Source organism: Gobio gobio (assembly GCF_949357685.1).
Source record: "Gobio gobio genome assembly, chromosome: 24".
Taxonomy (NCBI): Eukaryota; Metazoa; Chordata; class Actinopteri; order Cypriniformes; family Gobionidae; genus Gobio; species Gobio gobio.
The window spans coordinates 39,937,336-39,959,917 of NC_137120.1; the positions used below are offsets into that span (position 1 = coordinate 39,937,336).

Consider the following 22,582-nt stretch of genomic DNA (forward strand, 5'->3'; position numbering starts at 1 on the left):
AGATACACAGATTTTAAAAACAAAAATATAAAAGAAGAGTGTACATTTCTGTATACTTACTTATTTCTGGTATACATTTCTGTATTCAACAGTGTCTCTGTTTCAGCAGTAACGTATCCAGCACTAATCTGAGAAGGATGGACGACCCAAATTGAATATGATTCAAATAAAACAATGGCAACATGTGGTGCGCTGCCCAGAATGCAGAGGAGGGTGCAAAATCCCAGCAGAGTAAAGAGGATTTAAAATACAGAGATGGGAGAGACCGAAAGAGAGAGAAACTTTATGAAGATGTCTTGAAAGTGGGCTTCACATTCCACCAAAAATCAGCCTTCAGGGCAGAGTTGTCCCAAAAAAAGCGTCCAGTTTGTGTGAAATTATACAGCTGGTCATTGTGCATGTATTTCAGGAGGGGGGGATGCGCAGAGGTGCACCATCTCTCTTTTTTTCTGAAGGAGTATTTCTCCTGTGGGTGGTGGTATTCAATGCACTTCTCTCTCAGCAGATGCGGAGTTCATTCTCCAGTGCGAGTATGGGCTGGAGATGCAGGATCGGCACACACTGAGCTTCACGCGCAGAGAAACCACTGAGAAAATAGTCCATTTGTACAAGTATTATTATCATAATGTGGATTATAGCACTGTGGATATTTGCCCAAGTTCTGCTTGGCACTTCAGTCGAAGCACAGGTAAGACGAACAAATCATTTGTTGCATTTTTACACCCTCATCTCACATCATCTTCACGTTTTATTTGAATGAAAAGCCTAATACAATATTATGTTGAACATAATGAGATGTCTTATCAGGTTCATTGGGAAAGTTTGAACATTTTTGATCAATTGCTAATGTCTTCTGATGCTTTTCATTTATTTATAACGCTTTAAAACTCATGAAAAAATACTATAGTATATTATAGTAAAATTTCTCTAGTAAATACTATTATGTTTTTGAACCGTACTTTTAAATACTACTATTAAGTACTACTAAATATACTACAATAAATTGACAAAGTGTAGTAAATACTATAATATACAACAATTTATATCTTTACTTTAGTATGGTTCAAAAACACTAGTATTTACTACAGTAATTTTACTATAATATACTACAATTTAATGTTATATCTTTACTATAGTATGGTTCAAAAACACTAGTATTTACTACAGTAATTTTACTATAATATACTACAATTTACTGCAATATCTTTACTATAGTATGGTTCAAAAACACTAGTATTTACTACAGTAATTTTACTATAATATACTACAATTTACTGTAGTATCTTTACTATAGTACGGTTCAAAAACACTAGTATTTACTACAGTAATTTTACTATAATATACTGTAATATCTTTACTATAGTATGGTTCAAAAACACTAGTATTTACTACAGTAATTTTACTATAATATACTACAATTTACTGTAGTATCTTTACTATAGTACGGTTCAAAAACACTAGTATTTACTACAGTAATTTTACTATAATATACTACAATTTACTGTAGTATCTTTACTATAGTACGGTTCAAAAACACTAGTATTTACTACAGTAATTTTACTATAATATACTACAATTTAATGTTATATCTTTACTATAGTATGGTTCAAAAACACTAGTATTTACTACAGTAATTTTACTATAATATACTACAATTTACTGCAATATCTTTACTATAGTATGGTTCAAAAACACTAGTATTTACTACAGTAATTTTACTATAATATACTACAATTTACTGTAGTATCTTTACTATAGTACGGTTCAAAAACACTAGTATTTACTACAGTAATTTTACTATAATATACTGTAATATCTTTACTATAGTATGGTTCAAAAACACTAGTATTTACTACAGTAATTTTACTATAATATACTACAATTTACTGTAGTATCTTTACTATAGTACGGTTCAAAAACACTAGTATTTACTACAGTAATTTTACTATAATATACTACAATTTACTGTAGTATCTTTACTATAGTACGGTTCAAAAACACTAGTATTTACTACAGTAATTTTACTATAATATATTTTAATATCTTTACTATAGTACGGTTCAAAAACACTAGTATTTACTACAGTAATTTTACTATAATATACTTTAATTTAATTTACTGTAGTATCTTTACTATATGGTTCAAAAACACTAGTATTTACTACAGTAATTTTACTATAATATACTTTAATTTACTGTAGTATCTTTACTATAGTATGGTTCAAAAACACTAGTATTTACTACAGTAATTTTACTATAATATACTACAATTTACTGTAGTATCTTTACTATAGTACGGTTCAAAAACACTAGTATTTACTACAGTAATTTTACTATAATATACTGTAATATCTTTACTATAGTATGGTTCAAAAACACTAGTATTTACTACAGTAATTTTACTATAATATACTACAATTTACTGTAGTATCTTTACTATAGTATGGTTCAAAAACACTAGTATTTACTACAGTAATTTTACTATAATATACTACAATTTACTGTAGTATCTTTACTATAGTACGGTTCAAAAACACTAGTATTTACTACAGTAATTTTACTATAATATACTGTAATATCTTTACTATAGTACGGTTCAAAAACACTAGTATTTACTACAGTAATTTTACTATAATATACTGTAATATCTTTACTATAGTATGGTTCAAAAACACTAGTATTTACTACAGTAATTTTACTATAATATACTGTAATATCTTTACTATAGTATGGTTCAAAAACACTAGTATTTACTACAGTAATTTTACTATAATATACTGTAATATCTTTACTATAGTATGGTTCAAAAACACTAGTATTTACTACAGTAATTTTACTATAATATACTGTAATATCTTTACTATAGTATGGTTCAAAAACACTAGTATTTACTACAGTAATTTTACTATAATATACTTTAATTTAATTTACTGTAGTATCTTTACTATATGGTTCAAAAACACTAGTATTTACTACAGTAATTTTACTATAATATACTTTAATTTACTGTAGTATCTTTACTATAGTATGGTTAAAAAACACTAGTATTTACTACAGTAATTTTACTATAATATACTTTAATTTACTGTAGTATCTTTACTATAGTATGGTTAAAAAACACTAGTATTTACTACAGTAATTTTACTATAATATACTTTAATTTACTGTAGTATCTTTACTATAGTACGGTTCAAAAACACTATAGTATTTACTAGAGTAATTTTACGATAATATACTATGGTATTTTTTCATGTGGGTCGGATTGGAGGTCTAATCAAATCCAAGATTCAAAGACTCCATCAATTCCTGTTGTTGTTTTTGTTGTCTCCGGGCAGCATTTGGACTCTGAAGGAGGTTTAACAGCTCAGGAACAAGTTCTCCTGCTGTATGACATTAAACTGCAGTGCCTTCAGAACATCTCCGAACACAACCCTGCCGGTAAGACCTTACCTTTTCTCCGCTCGGTCCTTTTCACTCTCAAACCAACATTGTTTTGATGTTCAGTGCACTCAAAAAAAGCTTTTTGCTCAGTTTTAAAATAAGATGAAACACACAAATATTTAGTTTTTTGCTTTCGCACTCAATTGCATTACGTTAATGAAATGTATAAAATGTTAAGTTAACATAAATCATTTGTGTTGGGACTACATGAATAATTTATGTTGCATTGACTGAAACTGGGCAGTGGATTTATAGGATTGCATAGGGATGGATTGGGAGAGTAAATGTGGAAATGAAGTGCCGTTTAATGTGTTTTTAGCAACGGAGTGTCTATTCACACTAGCTTCGCCTGACAACGCCTGTTTGGGAAAAACTAAATTAAAAAAACACTCTAGGTTCAATGTTTTCAGTGGTGTAGTCAGTAAAGCGTAATGGTGCGTTCACACCGGACGCGAATGAATTGATAAATTACTAAAATACCCTAAATAGACAATAAAGAGCGATTATAATAATCCACCGCACTGCATGTGCAACGACAAATCTAAGCGCACAGTTTCACCTAATTAATTATTTAATTAGTTATATCATTTTTAATTTGAAAAAGAGAACAACACCAATATATTGCTATAATCATGAAAATTGTTTTATTCATTCCATTATAGATCGGAAATATATTTTTTCAGGAAACGGGCTGACTTGAATAAATAGCAATACAGTAGCAAACAATTACACAATAAAAAATAGCTAAACAAAAATGTATAATTAATCCAAAGTTTGAACATTTATAAATAGGCTAAAACATCTTAATTTGACTGTGCGTTGTGTGACTGTTTACAGTAAGCAGACGCGTTGCTCAAACACAGCGCGAAAATTAAGGATTTATATATAAATTTGACCCGCTGGCGCTTATAGGTATAAATGCCCTGTTTTTAATCTGGTTTTATCTAAACAATTTTTAACAACAAGAGATTGTAAATAACACAGTTTTAGTAAAAGTCAGTGACTGGGAGACCTGGATATTTTATTGAAAATCTTTTATGTACATTTGAAAAACAGCCATGGGTAAATTTTACCCCGTGGCAGTTCTAGTGTTAAACAACTACATTATCGCCTGAAAAAGTCTTAAAACTATGTTTTGTCACACATTAACAGTAGAATTTTAACAAAAAAAGACGTGTAAACACAATCCATATCAGCCATTTCACAACGAGACGAGACGCTGGCAGAAGCCCCGCCCATGAGGCGAACTCACTTCTGTTGTGTCACGCGCGAATGAAGCGAGTAAACTCAAAATGTTCAAGCGTCCAACTTCGCGCGAATAGCGCTATTTATTCGCGTCATTCGCGTCCGGTGTGAACGCCACATAAGGCTTAAAGGTCTTGGTTGTGACACGATCCACCCGGGTTCGAATCCGCCTTTTCGACTCTCGCTCGTCTCACTTTTCTCATCACAAATCACATCAGAAAGGCATTTACCTTCAATAAAAATGAAGTGCCTAACGAAATGTTTAATAATGGTAAAAGCATTTATTGGGTTAAGGGTCGGTGTAGGGAGAGCTTTTATTGGCCCATTAAGGCGGCATCCATTTAATAATTTAATAAATATAATAATTTACTCTGTTATTATTGCATCCTGTTAATGTACAACAACACTGAGGTGTAAAAAGTATGTATCCGTCTAAATGAAGTTTAAATAGCATCTAATTACTATTTACACATATTGCAACTGCTACTTTTACATGGTGTAAATAGAATATATCACTATTTCACTTAGGGTAAATATCATCTATCGCTAAGAAAATGTTATTTTCACTTAGTGCATATAGCCACTGACTTTTAGTATAGGGAAAGACCTGGGGCCTATACCATGAAGCCGGTTTAGCTGGCTAGCCAGATATGTTTAAGCTTAGTTTGTGCTAATCCTGGGTTTTAGGTACCATTAAAGTGGTTTGGCTTTTAGCCGTGTTCATCTCCATAGTAACTTACGCTCCACGGCTAACCTGCTCCAGGGCAGGTTATGTTCTGGATAAGAGATCAAACTGAAATTATTATTATTTTTATTATTTTTTTCGCTTCGTCTTTTTAAAAAAAAAATGTATTGCAAGACAAAATTTTACAAAAAAAAAATTACAAAGACAGTACAACATAAAAGTAACAAACACTAGGGGGAAGGTTTAAACTAGACCTACATAAAGACATTGAAAAGTTTGCAAACTTTTAACATTTTAACTGCTTTTTGCTTGATAGAAAATTGGATTGATTCAATATAATGCTCCATTTCTTTCTTGATCTCAAACTGAAATTAGACCAATCAGCTGTGAGCAAAGTGACACACCTCTGATGCAATAAAGCCACTCCCCCTGTTTCTACTACACATTAAAGGTCACTATAGCAAATGGCTATTAAAGACTGGCTTTTAACAATGCTTATTTATAATAATAGTAATTTTGAATGATTTAGATATCATTTATGTAATTATTAAAACCGTAATCAATTACACATGTATCATTTTAGTTAATCAATCATTAATAGGTACTTAGTTGAAATTAATATAATTAGCCTATACAAAGGTCATACAAATAAGCTTTAAAATCAATACACAAAGCTATAAAAATGACTACATTACTCAATTCTCTATATATCAACTAAACCAACTTCATAACATTTACTTGCATTGGCGTAGTGAATATTTTCTTTAAGTTGTACTCTTTCATAGACAGCTCTTTTCTTCTTGCTGTGTAAATTTTTTTAAATTCTTAATATTTTTCAATCATGTATATTCTGCAGAAGAGTGAAGTGAATCTCACTGCTTCTCTCGCGAGAAGTGAATCTCAGTTTTACTGATCCAGAGCATGTGATTGGCTGTTCACTACTGATGTCACAGCTAAAATTTGTTAAACTACCATCATGGTACAGGCCCCTGGGGTATGTTCTTTGTACGTCGCTAACTCAGTTAGCTGGATTTGATTGTTGATGATTTGATATAACCTCTCCTGGGGCCTGTACCATGATGGTAGTTTAACAAACTCAGGGTTACAGGATTAGTTTAGAGTTGACAAAAACCAAACCAATCTATTCAGGCTTTGTTGGTCCCATGATGCCGATCATCAGCTTTCTCTGTCAACTCAGGCTTTGATCCTGAGTTTAGGATTTTAGCTGTGACATCAGCAGTGAACAGCCAATCACAGGCTGTGGATCAGTAAAACTTCACTTCGCACTTCTCGCGAGAGAAGCAGTGAGATTCATTTCTCTCTTCTGCAGAATATTACATGATTGAAAAATATTAAGAATTTAAACAAATTTACACAGCAAGAAGAAAAGAGCTAAAAGAGTACAACTTAAAGAAAATTATAAAAAATTAGTAAAAGTTATGAAGTTGATATATAGAGAATTGAGTAATGTAGTCATTTTTATAGCTTTGTGTATTGATTTTAAAGCTTATTTGTATGAGCTTTGTATAGGCTATTTATATAAATTTCAACTAAGTGCCTATTAATGATTGATTAAGTAAAATGAAACGTGTAATTGATTACGGGTATAATAATTACATAAATGATATCTAAATCATTCAAAATTACTATTATTATAAATAAGCATTGTTAAAAGCCAGACACTTTAGTCTTTAATAGCCATTTGCTATGTAGTGACCTTTGGAGTAGAAACAGGGGGAGTGGCTTTATTGCATTAGAGGTGTGTCACTTTGCTCACAGCTGATTGGTCCAATTTCAGTTTGATCTCTTATCCAGAACATAACCTGCCCTGAAGCAGGTTAGCCGTGGAGCGTAAGTTACTATGGAGATGAACACTGCTAAAAGCCAAACCACTTTAATGGTACCTAAAACCCAGGATTAGCACAAACTAAGCTTAAACATATCTGGCTAGCCAGCTAAACCGGCTTCATGGTATAGGCCCCAGGTCTTGCTGATATAGCAACAGTTCCGTAAGCTCAAACCAAGCGGCTCCTCCCGCAGTTTCTCCTGAAGTGAGTTAAACTGCAGTTCATGGACTGGCCACTAGAGGCAGACTCCAGAAGGAGCAGAATCTCATTGAGCTCATGTTAAAATGGCCGACTTTACAGCAGAAGAACACATGTTTACAGTCTGGGACAAACTGTGCTTTTGGTCTGTACGGCTAATGTTGCCCTTCATGACAACTGTGAGGGGGGATTTTATTTATAACTCATTCGTTTACATTATATAAAGCCTTAAAGTTCTGCATAATTAAGGGCGTGGCCACTTTGAGTGACAGGTGGATTGCCGTTTGTCTGCTGTCTGTTAGTCGTCACCTCGGCTCCGCCCACGTCCCGCCTCTTTGCCTATTTTCTGTTATCCGGGAGTGACTCGACAAGATGGCGACGGCCAGCTCGACCCGACTTTACGCTTCAAAACTGCTCTTCAGATTAAACTCAACTCTTCACTGAACAGAAACAGCACTGGTTGAACAAATGAATAAAGCTCAGGAAATATTCACAGAATACGTCAAATGAAACTGCTGTGATCTCATTCACTTAGCATTAATTTGACTCATCAGTAGAATTAACATAACTTAAGTTCAAATACATCAACTGTGTGGAAATAGGTGTCATAATTGAATTAATTTAGACCAACAAGCTATTTTTTGAGTGATCATTTGCATAACTGAATGGAGGATTGAGATACAAGCCATTTGTTCATTAGTTTAAAAGCTTATTACGTGTGAATTCACATCTGACGCCTAATCCATCTAAATCTGTTTAAAGGACTGATCTGTCCAAATCTGCAGTTCGAGAGATCCAAGATCCGTTTCAACAGCAGATCTTTGGATTCTGAGCTTGAATCCCTCTTGCTTCTGTTCAAATGCCTGTGGTTTGAGTCTTTATTTAGACCCTTTCAATCACAGAACCGTCTATCTGGACACTCATGCGAGAATCTCAATTACACAGTTTTTGTGTTCAATCTCATGCAGATTCAAGGATATCGAATTTGGCGGGGATTGATTTTTAGTCGCTTTTCAAGTTGGCCTCGTTCGATCATAACAAGAACCGGCTCCGTTTAATTGAATCCTGGTTTATTTATTTATTTATTTTTTTACAGTAAACTACATTCTTAACTGTCACCCCCCTTTTTGAGAATACACATGAAAATGCACTATCCAAACTTAAAGGGCTGTAATTCAAGAATGCTTTGGAATATAGACCTAAATGTGGTCTTGTTTTAAAGCAGACACTCTGCAGATTATTGCTGCAGTAAAAAGAAAGCAATTCAAAATATGAAAGTATGAAAAAGTTATGGAAGTTTAAATTTACTGTAAATAAAATATATTGTACTAAATATTTTTTATTTCATATAAAATATATATTTTACAAAAATTTTTTACTATAAAATTACTATAAAATCAAAGCCATGTGTCTTACCAAGTTGTGTTCCAAATTTGAAGTTGATATCACAAAAATTAAAGTCCCCATGAGATTTTGTTCAGGCGCTGTACCACAAATAGCCACCGGGTGTCATTGAAATTCCATTGATTGTTTTTTTGATGCATTTTCCTGTAAATTTCTGTCCAAATATCACTTCCATCACAAAACAGTCACCAAATATGGACCCTTGAGACTCAGACTTTTCCCACGATATGCGTTTTGTCAAGATTGGAAAAGATTTTGATTATAAAGTAGTTAAAATAAATGTTGTAATATGAAACATGACACCGCCCACTAGGGGGAGGAGCTTGCTAGAAGAATTTAGAGTACCATTTTCATGGTAACGCAATGTCCGATTTCAAAACGGTTTTCACAGGATGAATTTTGAGTTTGTAAGCTTTCGAATGATACCTAATTTATGATAATTACTAAAATGATACGAAAAAAAAAGTTAAGGTGTTATGTGGCGTTCACACCGGACGCGTATGACGCAAATAAATAGCGCTATTCGCATGAAGTTGGACGCTTGAACATTTTGAGTTTACTCGCTTCATTCGCGCGTGACATTCACTTCACAACAGATTTGTTCCCTGGCAAATCGTTTAGGCTGAGGGCAAAGTGAAGTTTCATTACTTTTTTATTTTTAGGCTATTTAACTTTACGTTACCGTTGTAGCCGACTAGCACTGACTTTGAATGTTTGACTGAATTGTTTGCTTTATTTCATGTATAGCTTATTATACCTTTTACTTATACTTTTATATTATTGATCATACATAAACTTGCATTTAACAAAAAGAGACTGGGTTGTGTTTCATGTCATTTAATATTATTACAGTGATAATCATATCGTCTGAACCAGATATTAATATACAGATTTTCTCCTCATTGGTGTCACTACTAGAGCAAGCTCCTGATTGGTTAACGCGGCGCGAATATCCGCCAAAGTTCAGATTTTTGTACTTGTGCGAATCACGTGTCATTTACGCCGTCTCATTCGCGTGAAACGCGCCGCAGAATGTAAATCACTTGCGCAAATTGCGTCGTTTGCGTCCGGTGTGAATGCACCATTAGATTCAGGGTGGAATAAACCTCGACAACAACACACTACTTATGCACCTCAACCTCGCCCTTTGTTTGCGTGTCGCCTTGGGAGAGAATTTTTTTAATGAGTAATATATTGTGACGTGTTCATCCTGGAAGAAAACTCTTCAAGGTGTATCATGGAGTTCAGAAACAGTGCGCACTGATATAGAGAATAACTCCCTTTGGAGTGGCTTTGTAACTTTGCAACCTTTTCATGCGCAAACAGACAAATTACACACTAAAGAAAGATAACGGTGTGAACAAGCATAATAGGACATCATGCCATACAATACCAAGCTCAAAGGCTTTAAATGTGCTGACGCTTTCAAAGTGCAATTGCTTTCAGATGTGAAAAACCACTGCACTTCTGCACATCCATTACAGTCCTTCTGAAGGGAGTTTGTGATGTCACAGATTAATTGTGTTATGCGGCTTGTGAGTCACCCTGCTGTTTACGCACATTTATTGTTTTTCTCCCAATTTTCCATTTTTTTCCTGTTTTGATTTACACGTGTTGGTCCATCCATGTGTTAGCCGAGCAGATATACCAAGATAAGCTTGTGAAAGGTTCATGATTACCTGTGTAATTCTGAATTAGGATGCTGAGGCAGGTGTTCTTTAAAGGGATACTTCACCCAAAAACAAAATGTTTATGTTTATCTGCTCACCCCCAGGGCATCCAAAATGTAAGTGTCTTTGTTTCTTCAGTCGAACACAAATGAAGATTTTTAACAGTGTGATAGTCGTATAATGATGTCAATGGGGATATTTTAGAGTATGAGAGTAAAAACACACAGACATATGAATCCTTATTAAACCCAACACATTGATGTCTTAAGACACGAAACCATCGCTTTCTGCGAGAAACCCAACAGTATTTGTTATTTTTTTACCTCTTATCAGACGAATGTCATCTAGTTTTCCCAGCACCATAACTTCCGGCGAATAAGGTCAAAATACTGGCGTGATCATAGATATATATACGTAGATGCCTCATTTGACCGATCCGCGCAGGCACTAATGAGGAATCTATGTATATATCTATGATCGCGCCGGTATTTTGACCTTATTCGCCGGAAGTTATGGCGCGGGGACGGCTGATGCAGAGCCATAGAAAAAAATTAAATGCATTTTTAAATATGGATATTTATAGGGCTGAAGCCCCCTAAAAAGGGCCTAGTGACGCCCATGACGTAGGCAACACAGAAACTCATACAAAGTGGAAAAAACACTTGTTTTTGAGCCATTAATGCATCTCTCACTTACTGTTTGAAGAGCCAGGCAGAGGAAAATGCCCATCAACTTCTCATAGGACAAAGACACGTAGTCTCATGAATAATTATGAGACATCGATGAGTCATCGGCGTACTTTAGTACAGCCTGTGACATTGACATGAAGACAAATTTAAACCAGGAAGTTGAAAATAGAGCAAAAAGGTTTAACATTTCAGCCCCACTTTATATTAGGTGGCCTTAAGTACTATGTACTTACATCAAAAAATAAGTAGTACAATGTACTTACTGTGTTCAAAATGTATTGCAAAACACCTTTGCTGATATTGAGGTGGGATAAGGGTAGGGTTAGGGACAGGTGTGGTGGTGTGGTTAAGTTTAAGGGTAGGGTTAGGGACAGGTGTGGTGGTTTGGGTAAGTTTAAGGGTAAAGTTAGGAACAGGTGTGGTGGTTTGGGTAAGTTTAAGGGTAAAGTTAGGGACAGGTGTGGTGGTTTGGGTAAGTTTAAAGGTAAAGTTAGGAACAGGTGTGGTGGTTTGGGTAAGTTTAAGGGTAAAGTTAGGAACAGGTGTGGTGGTTTGGGTAAGTTTAAGGGTAAAGTTAGGAACAGGTGTGGTGGTTTGGGTAAGTTTAAGGGTAAAGTTAGGGACAGGTGTGGTGGTTTGGGTAAGTTTAAGGGTAAAGTTAGGAACAGGTGTGGTGGTTTGGGTAAGTTTAAGGGTAAAGTTAGGGACAGGTGTGGTGGTTTGGGTAAGTTTAAGGGTAAAGTTAGGAACAGGTGTGGTGGTTTGGGTAAGTTTAAGGGTAAAGTTAGGAACAGGTGTGGTGGTTTGGGTAAGTTTAAGGGTAAAGTTAGGGACAGGTGTGGTGGTTTGGGTAAGTTTAAGGGTAAAGTTAGGAACAGGTGTGGTGGTTTGGGTAAGTTTAAGGGTAGGGTTAGGGACAGGTGTGGTGGTTTGGGTTAGTTTAAGGGTAGGGTTAGGGACAGGTGTGGTGCTTTGGGTAAGTTTAAGGGTAGGGTTAGGGACAGGTGTGGTGGTTTGGGTAAGTTTAAGGGTAGGGTTAGGGACAGGTGTGGTGGTTTGGGTTAGTTTAAGGGTAGGGTTAGGGACAGGTGTGGTGGTTTGGGTAAGTTTAAGGGTAGGGTTAGGGACAGGTGTGGTGGTTTGGGTAAGTTTAAGGGTAGGGTTAGGGACAGGTGTGGTGGTTTGGGTAAGTTTAAGGGTAGGGTTAGGGACAGGTGTGTTGGTATGGGTAAGTTTAAGGGTAGGGTTAGGGACAGGTGTGATGGTTTGGGTAAGTTTAAGGGTAGGGTTAGGGACAGGTGTGGTGGTTTGGGTAAGTTTAAGGGTAGGGTTAGGGACAGGTGTGGTGGTTTGGGTAAGTTTAAGGGTAGGGTTAGGGACAGGTGTGGTGGTTTGGGTAAGTTTAAGGGTAGGGTTAGGGACAGGTGTGGTGGTTTGGGTAAGTTTAAGGGTAGGGTTAGGGACAGGTGTGGTGGTATGGGTAAGTTTAAGGGTAGGGTTAGGGACAGGTGTGGTGGTTTCGGTAAGTTTAAGGGTAGGGTTAGGGACAGGTGTGGTGGTTTGGGTAAGTTTAAGGGTAGGGTTTGGGACAGGTGTGGTGGTATGGGTAAGTTTAAGGGTAGGGTTAGGGACAGGTGTGGTGGTATGGGTAAGTTTAAGGGTAGGGTTAGGGACAGGTGTGGTGGTTTCGGTAAGTTTAAGGGTAGGGTTAGGGACAGGTGTGGTGGTATGGGTAAGTTTAAGGGTAGGGTTAGGGACAGGTGTGGTGGTTTGGGTAAGTTTAAGGGTAGGGTTAGGGACAGGTGTGGTGGTCTGGGTAAGTTTAAGGGTAGGGTTAGGGACAGGTGTGGTGGTATGGGTAAGTTTAAGGGTAGGGTTTGGTGTAAGGGAAGGGCCAACTGTCTAATTACTAGGGATGCAACAATACAGTTAGTCCACGGTTCAATATATACCTCGGTTTTTAACCACGGTTTTCGGTTCGGTTCTGATGGCTTGTCACATAAATTTTTTGTTATTCTATTCTTAGGCGACAGGAACAGCAAGAGGTTAAGACTGTGTGTTTATGTTAACCATGTGTGTATTTGACAGTATTAGCGCAGTAAGACGACTACTTAGTCCAGTAATCGCGTGTTTGACAGGCGTTTAGTGTGCGCGCTCGGAGAAGCGCATGTTAAAACCGCGCACGTGAATGAGCCGGCAAGGCTTTAAAACACATGCAAATAATGAACTTTCGTGATTGTGAATAACTAGTGTCCTGTGAGTATAACTCTCCCACTAACCTGTGATGTAAATGTATATCGTGTTGTTCAGTATTGGGATGGAGGCAAATTATAGAATTTGTAGAAAAATAATTAATTAAATGAGAAACGCAATTCACAAGCGCGTATTGAACCGTGAATGCCGTACCGAACGGTTCAATATTATATTGAGAATTGTGGCATCCCTACTAATTACAAATGTAACTACAGAAACTATTTCATTTATGGGTCACACTCAGGACCTTCGGGTCAAAAATGACCCTGAGGGCGGTATTAAGATAAAAAAAAGATTTGAGTAAAATCAATGAAATATATTTTTGTTCAATAATATTTTTTATTTTCTCTTTTGGTGTTTTGAGATAATGTTATGATTCATAATTAACATTTACGCAATAATTATGACCCATTTTTTCCCATTGAATATAATACAAAATTTTATATATTTATATATATATTTTTTTTTATTAAAGCTGTATTTCATTTTAGAGTCAAGCCTAGGCCTCATGAAAGCAATTTTTAAAATGAGATCGGCGCCATCCGGTGAACACATTGAGCATTTTTATCACGCAATAGCACATTTTTACCACTATAGTGGATCTTGCGTTTTATAATTTTTTTTTACAAATCGTAGCTTCATCGGAATGGTCCGAAACTTTGAGTCCCCAAAAAAGTGGAAATTGGGGACAGGATTTGAAAAGTCTAAGTGGTCGTAAAAAAAAAATGTCACACTCAGGACCTTCGCCCCCATTGGAAATGAATGGGAAATTCGTTTTTTTTTTTGCATACAATCTACAAATCAGCCATGATGCAGAAAAAAAGGACTCAACAGTGAAGATCTCTAAAACAGACAAAAAAACTCACACACACACACTTATACACACAAAAACACACGGACACACAAATTAACGCGTCATTCCAAAAGCTAATTGTGTTTTTGTGTGTGTGTGTGAGTTTTTTTTGTCTGTTTTGCACTCTTGATGTTTTAGAGATCTTCACTGTTGAGTCCTTTTTTTCTGCATCCTGGCTGATTTGTAGATTGTATGTACAAAAAAACTCAGTATTTTCATATTCATATTCATATTCCATTAATTTCCTATGGGGGTCATTTTTGACCCGAAGGTCCTGAGTGTGACTATTTTTTTTACGACGACTTAGACTTTTCAAATCCTGTCCCCAATTTTTTTGGGTGTTCATATACCAAGTACCAATAAAGTCACCAACTTGTTATAACGTCAAACGACTTCTTTAATTATGTGAGTTTTTCTTCATCTCATTCAGAAATGTACGTATGACTGCAAGTGTTCAGTGTCACAGTGGTTGTGATGTGTGATGGTCAAATAGGTTTTCTTGCAACAATTTTTCATCGCTACGATGTCCAAAGGGTTTTCCCTATCCCTAAAAATTCTTCTTGGCACATAATGATCTTCAGCTGGTTCCATAAATTCAGCCATGTCGTCTTATTTTTGTCCGCGTTACTCTTAAGGTTACGATTCCCAAACCTAGAGTTATACTTAGGGAAATTACCTTTTAAGGGGTTTTATGCAACACTTAACGCTTTTTAAGGGATTACTTAAGTGAAAAAACAGCATTTAAGGGGAATTCTAAGTGTCTATGACGTTTCACTTAAAGAAACCCTTAAGTAACACTTAAGGTTCCCTTTCGAAAGGGAACTCTCGCTGCGTCTAGCTGACGCTATGGGGAACGCCCTCAGCGTGACTGGTGTCTGAAGCTACTATCGAATCACGGCAAAGTCTTTGACCGACGTCAGCCCATGACGTCATCACCATGCGACCCGGAAGTATATAAGGGCGCTGTGCCAACACAGATACATCTTTTTCGTCTTCAGGGACTGTTTGTTTGAAGCGGTATCTGCGGATCTGGTAAGGCACAGAGAAGAAGCAAAGCTTTAGGAAGTGTGCCGACCCGTGTCAGAGGTTTCTGACACCAGGAGACACTCACACTCTGTGCGTTTATTGCTTGTGTGAAGAGCATGCACAGGCAGTTCTCGAGGGAGCTGCCTGTGCAAACTGTGAGCAGTTCCCCGTGAGAACGCTCCGTTCTCGTCTGGCCCTTTTCTCGAGGGAAGAGGGCACAACTTCTGGGGCTGCCGATGTGAGTCACGCTCGCGCTGAGGCGGAGCGGCGGCACACATCGTGGGGCTCCCAGATGGAGCTCGCTGATCGTCTGGAGAGAGGTGTGGTTCTCTCGGACGATCTGGCGGCTGACGAGAGCGATCTGCAGGTCGACGTGGAGAACGACAGTTCTCCGCCGAGCTCTGCAGCGGGTGCTCTTCGGGACGGGCAGGAGATGGCTGAGGAGGATGGTAATAGCGACCAGGACCAGCCTGGACCCTCTCAGCCACCCTGTCCCGCAAATGCCGAGCTGCTGGATGCTATGGAGCGCGCCACGGACAGGCTGAGGCTGCCCTGGCGGCGCGCTGGGGGAGAAGTCGCTCGTGGACGGCTCGACGATCGATTTCTCCCCGGTCATAGACCAGCACCTCAGATGAGCCTTCCATTCCTCCCGGACCTGCATACTGAGGTCCAGGCGGCATGGAAGAACCCGTTCTCTGCCCGCATTCACCGACATCAGCGGGCAAGCTTCGCTGATGTCGAGGGAATGGGTAAGCACGGGTATGTGTCGTTGCCTCCCATAGACGAGACGTTTGCGAACTATCTCGTCTCTGGGCAGGCGTCGACGCTGAGAGCTCCATCTCTGCCATCCAAACCGCTGAAAACTACCTCGCGGTTGAATGGCAGGGCGTACGCGGCAGCAGGTCAGGCTGGTAAGACCCTGCACACGATGGCGGTGTTGCAGGCGTACCAGGCGGAACTGCTGGAGGATCTCGACCAGGGGGCCGGGCTGTCCCCTGAGGCGGTTGCTGAGCTGCGCCGCACCACAGATCTTGCTCTCCGGGCCACCAAACAGACTGCTGCTGCTATCGGCCGTTCTATGGCGGCTATGGTGGTCACGGAGAGGCATCTGTGGCTGAGCCTGGCTGATATCGGGGAGAAAGAGAAGGGCTTTCTCCTCGATTCGCCGGTTTCGCCTACTGAACTTTTCGGCACCTCCGTTGAGGCGGTGGTTGGAAAGTTTAGGGAGGCGAAGGCGCGCTCAGCGGCATTTAAGACATCTATACCGCTGAGATCCGCGCCCCCACCCAGGCAGGCGGGATCTGGTCCTTCACGGTCTGAGGACCGTAGGCAGGACCAGAGGGCTAGCATCTCCTCTCGTGCCCCCCCTCCATGGAGGAGCAGGGCACAGAGGGATTCCCGCGGGAAAAAGGATCTGAGGGAGGTGATCCAGGACAAACGCTCTCAAAGAAGGCGTTGGTGATGGATCACTTCCCTTGAGGGCGGTTACATCCTAGCCCTCTCCTTTTTCCTTTTTAATGTCTTTTAATGATTTTTACCCAGGCGCTTCTTACATCAGGCCTGAGGCGGGCCCATGATGAGTATAACTTTGTTCTGATGGCCCGCCCGGACTTACTCAGTGAGAACGCCCCTTTCAGGCATTCAAGGGCGGTAGAACATGGTGGTGAGAACTGCACAATGAGTCTTCGCTCAACATGCCGCAGGTGAGAGTGGTCATTTTTTGTGTATTACACTAAAAATATGTATTTCTTACAGACCCCAGGTTCCTGTATAGAGTTGGGTATTCATCAGAGAGAACTGTTTTTCCCCTGTTTGTTGGCTTAGCACAGCGCAAGACTCTGGGCTGTGTAGGTGAGCGTGTGTTTGGCTTTCCCTGGTTGGTCAAGATGGCGCCAGGTTGGCCACCACGCATGGTTATCAGAAAATGGGCCTCCTCTCATTGAGAGTAGTGTTTAGGCCGCCGCTCTTTTCTTTGAAATGTTTGCGGATTACTAGGCGGTAGCACACTTTTCTGATAGAATGGAGTGTTTTTCTACCGCTTAGGGTTAATATGTGTCTTCGGTTCCCTAAGCCACTGCAGGTTGGATTAGTTTGTCTCTGTTACGACTGAGCGCTGCGGCATCAGTTGGGATGTGGATGAAGGAGGCGCGTTGCTGAGGCACCGTCACCTTTGATTGTGCACCACTTGGATCGGAGGCCTCCTCTCATTGAGAGTCGTTGGTTTAAGTAGCAGCCAGTTTGTTTGTCTGGCAGTTATTTCTCGTCTTTGCGTCAGGCCTCCCTGAAGGCCTGCTGTTTATTCTAAGGCCTTACTAGGCCTCCCTGAGGGTGAGCTCCCAGGTTGTGGTCACTCGAACAAGGTAGTAGGCCCCATCAGGCCTCCCTAAGGCGTTCCTGGGACCCAGTCATTTGAAACAGTTAGCACGAATTGCAAACAGGTAGCAGGCCTCTCCAGGCCTCCCTAAAGGCTGGTTATCAGGTAGTAGGCCTTAATAGGCCTCCCTTGAGGGAGGGTTCCTTAATCAGGATGCTCGACTAGCCTGCGTAGCTTGACTGTCAAGTAGTAGGCCTCCATTAGGCCTCCTTGAGAAAACAAGACGTAACCTCAGCAAGGGACTATGCTTCGCTGGCAGGTGGTAGGCCTCCCTAGGCCTCCCTGGAAGTGAGCTTGAACGCTCTGAAAATTGGCGGTATTGCTGTCAGGTAGTAGTCCTCACTAGGCCTCCCTGGAAAACCCGCTATCAAGTAGTAGGCCCACAGGGCCTCCTTGAAGGTGAAGTTCCTGAGCTAGGCACTTTTTGATTACCAGTTCTCTGTGGAGAACTTGTGGTAGTTGGGCCTGCAACTGGAGGTTACCCGCCAGGCAGGCTCAGCTGCTCCCCTCAATGAGGGTCGTCTATGAGTGCTCAACCGCCTGAGCCTGGTCAGACGGTCGTAGGCCTCTCATGAGGCCTCCCTGTTAGATCAGTCCTTAGGCCCTTTCGGCCTCCCTACTGCTTTGAAACACAAGCACCTGGTAGATCCTTGATTTGAGCAGGCAGACTCCCCTCGCTAGCAAGGGTTCTAAAGCGTTACGCTGAGTATTGCTCTCTTGGATAACCCGTCTCTGAGTTCCGGGCTAAGTAGGACTGCCAGATTTTCAGTCCCTTAGTTTGGATGCCCCCTGGGCACCTTCCAGAGGTTCTGTTTTTGAACAGACAGGGTTGGCTAAACCGAAGTGTCCATAACATTTAGGGCACCAGGTCAGGCCTCCCTGGTGGCACTCGGGAGAACTGGTTTCCCGAGTAGTGACTGGCTGGGGTTCCTTCGGGTCCCCTAGCCACATTCCCTTAAAGGGACCCCTTCTGTGGAAGTAGTGGTCCCGGGCCTTCGAGCTGTCTGGATGGGACCCCACGCAGTGCGTTAGGGTTCCGTTTAGTTTCATAGCTTGGGCTATGACCGTAGGGAGTGCTGTCACTGTCAGCCCAGTGACCTGAGGGGGAGTCGCTCAGGTTTTTCTATGAATTACTTGTGTTGACAGTTGTCACTGCCAATGGGCAGACACTCCCCTCAGCATGGCGGCGTTGGTATATCGTTCCCCATAGCGTCAGCTAGACGCAGCGAGAGTTCCCTTTCGAAAGGGAACGTCTAAGGTTACGTATGTAACCTCTGTTCCCTGAGAACAGGGAACGAGCGCTGCGTCGCGTTGCCATGCTTCAGGGCCTATCTGCCATACAGTCCCTTCAGACGAAAGAGATGTATCTGTGTTGGCACAGCGCCCTTATATACTTCCGGGTCGCATGGTGATGACGTCATGGGCTGACGTCGGTCAAAGACTTTGCCGTGATTCGATAGTAGCTTCAGACACCAGTCACGCTGAGGGCGTTCCCCATAGCGTCAGCTAGACGCAGCGAGAGTTCCCTGTTCTCAGGGAACAGAGGTTACATACGTAACCTTAGACGATTTTTTTCTGCAACACCCTTAGGTTCAAGGGAAACATAAGGGCGAACTTAAGGGAAAATTACACTTAAGGTGCTTTATGCAACCGGGCACTGGCCTTTATTATGTATATCTATGCTTACTAGGCCCTAATAAGACACTGATTAGCTGGTTCAGGTGTGTTTAAGTGGGGTTGGAGCTAAACTCTGCAGGACAGCGGCCTTCCAGGACCGAGTTTGCTTTAAGAGATTATTTGATCATCACAGAGAATGACTGAGAAAATAACCACTGAACTATAAACTCCTGTGAATAAAGACACTTCCATTCAGCTGCACAAGATTAAACATTATCCGAGCTTGAATGTCCTGCAGTTTATCCATCAAGATCTCCTCATCAGCCAGCAATCTCACACATGCCGGGTCATATCTCACACAGTTGAATGTTTTCACATCCAACAAGCAAAAATGGTGTGCGAACACACTGATGTCAATGTGTTTGTGCAAAAATGTAGGTAAATAAAAGGTCCCGAATAGGGATGTCCGTTTACATAAATTCCCATAATTGATCATTCAGTGCGTTTACATGGACAGCAATACTCCGATATTAATCTGATAAGACCATACTCTGATTAAGAAGTGTTGGGGAAAAATTTAATCACAGAAGATTTAATCTTCCAGACCTGTTTTCTCTATTGTGTTTTAAATGAGTCAGATCAAAGAGGCCTCACCTGTGGAAGCCATACATTGTCCCTTTTATCTTTTATTGCTCTTGGAATCTGAGTTCCTGGCTAACATGCTTTGTTAGATGAAGATGAAGGACCATTGTGTTTCTTGCTTTTAATTCAAATGAGATCCAAGACAGGAGGGGGACCATTTGTGTATTGTCTCACCTCTTGCTCAAGGCGAAACCTTCAGTGGGTCTCGCCAGATGTATGGAAAATTACTGAGGGGGTTGTTGAGGGTATAAAAGTTTGTGCTTTCTTTTGTTTTAGCAGTTCACACTCAAGGTAGCCTCGAGCGGCTGCGTTTGACCGTGGCTCTTCCTTGCAAGGAAAATAAATCTTTATAAAGACAATTGGATCTTGGTTTGTCTCTTATTAGTGATGTCGACGAATTAATTTTTGCCATTACAGTTGGTGTCAGAAGTTTGGGATTCCTTGGATGTGCCTTCTGGACCCCGAGAGCAGACAGTGACCCGATCATCCTGGACTTAGAGTCACAGCCTTACCCCGAAGAATTGAGGGAGAAGGGCTGACTGCTCTGGGGGTGTCCGGAGGGTCCAGACACTGGAATCAGAGAAAAAGAATCCGATGGCAACGGGGCGCTTCTGGTAAGAGACAAACTCTTGAAAAAAAATTCAGGGGGAATTTTTATTTTATTTTTTAGAATTTGGTTAAATTGAAAATTGAATTGATAGGGATAAACCATAGGGGGAGTCTGACTCTGTGACGAATGCAACGTGGTTGATATGTTTATGGGATAGAAACTGAAATCACGTGGGCGAATTGGAGGACTGAGTTGTGTGCGGTCCGGGGACTGAGTTGTGTGCGGTCCGGGGACTGAGTTGTGTGCGGTCCGGGGACTGAGTTGTGTGCAGTCCCGAAAAGGGCACTATTGCGAGTGTCCGCCCGGCTGATCTTGGGTGAAGAGATCAGATCTGTACGGAGACGTCCAACAGATTAATAGCGCGCGCGCGAAAAAGCCACAGAATCAGACTGCCAATATGGGGAAATCCAAAAGAAAGCTAGCTGAATATGAGACACCGGTATTTTATCAAATGAGAAAATTATATGGCCAGAAATGCATGCAACGTATACGAAGTTCATTAAATGTCATGATTTGAGTGTCACCGCTGAGTGACCGGACTGGGACTGTGAAAGAGTCAGTTGAAGGAAAAGGATAAATCGATGGGCTGTTGTGAGAACGCGTGTGAGAACTGTGAGCAGACACCGAAATGCTGGGTGTGAGAGGCATTGACTGTGGAGAAATGAAACGGAGAAATTAAAATGCCACAGCTGTTTAAAGATCGCTGGTGAGTATGAACTTTGACAAAATTTTAGCTAACAATTTGAGTGATATGATCAGTAATTTGATTAGTCGGTATAAAGATTGTAAGATGAACAAGAGCAAATGCTGTAAGCAGCTCCGCTCTGAAACCCTGACTTCAAAGAAATTTGCTGGACTGATGAAGATAATGGGCAGAAATGTTTTTATTGTAATTGGAAGTTAACTAGCTACAAACAAAGAGAGAACAAGAGAATTCAAATTTGTAGATGTTTGTGCGTATTCATTAATTTATAAAATGGGGGAGGTGCCATACCCGAAGGGAGATATACAATTTGAGTAACTAAAAATAATGTTGGTAAAAAAGCAGATAAACTTTGATAAAGCACCATAAATTGCAAGCCATTGTCTGTTTTATTGGACCTCGAGAGAGCTCTGTTCTCAGACAGACTGCCACTTTTGGAGCACACAGGTTGCTGAACGTTGCTCCATAAGCTAAAGATGAGAGTGTTTTAATTGTGGTCAGCTGGGCCATTGATTTTGCACATAACTGTGTCTGAACACCCATAAGGTGTAAAAAGTGTGGCAAATCAGGCCACCAGACTAAATTCTGTAAATGAAATCAGTAAAAAAAAAAAAAAAAAAAAAAAAAAAAAAAAAAAAAAAAAAAAAAAAAAAAAAGAATAAAACAGAGATTTACACTAAGAAAATGAGAAAATAATAAGCTTGATAAATTCTTTAGTGATTATTTTTGAAGGAAGGATTTGAGATAATTTTAATATGAGGTTAAAATTAAAGTTAAAGATGATAAAACATGTTGTAAAAGATATATATAAAATATATAAATCCTGATTAACCGAGTTAAATGAAAAAGATATAATAAATATGTTCTTGCTCTTCTCACCTTTGCAAAACTCTGATAATGATGATTTGACTGAATATTGGGTTGTTGAAATAACTATAGGTGTTAAAATGTTGAAAACCCTAGAAATTGATGTTTTGGTTTCAAAAGATAAGATTGTGCTGATCTGAAATAAACCATTTGTAATCTCAATCCGGCCACCACGTGGCCTAATTTGAGTAACAGAGACTCAATCTGAGTGGAAATTAAAGTTTCTGAATTAATTTTGGGGGCAAGAGACAAATATAAAGTTATGATCATTTGAAAATGTGATTTCTGTCTAAGGATAGAGTTAAAAGGAAAATGTCTCATTTATTTGAAAACAAAGCCAGATCTTACGCTGAGCTAGTGTGAAGAGTGAGAAGTTTATGAAAATGCAGTGTACCAGCCCTGAAGGCCTCAAAGTCTCTCTCTGATCCCAGACCAGCTCAAAGCTGATATATGAGCCTG

The 22,582-nt window shown here is 39.7% G+C and overlaps 1 protein-coding gene across 2 annotated transcripts in view; it reads left to right on the plus strand.

Annotated features, from left to right (window-relative positions):
• Window positions 1-535: 535 nt before the first annotated feature.
• Window positions 536-22,582, plus strand: part of pth2rb (parathyroid hormone 2 receptor b) — a 93,814-nt gene continuing 71,767 nt past the window's right edge. For both annotated transcript variants that reach the window (XR_013815899.1, XM_079808221.1), the window contains exons 1-2: window positions 536-688; window positions 3,335-3,437. Coding sequence is in view for 1 of the 2 variants with exons in the window: in XM_079808221.1 (XP_079664347.1) it covers window positions 626-688; window positions 3,335-3,437 (166 nt within the window). In the remaining variant the exon portion in view is untranslated. The remainder of the gene's footprint in view (window positions 689-3,334; window positions 3,438-22,582) is intronic.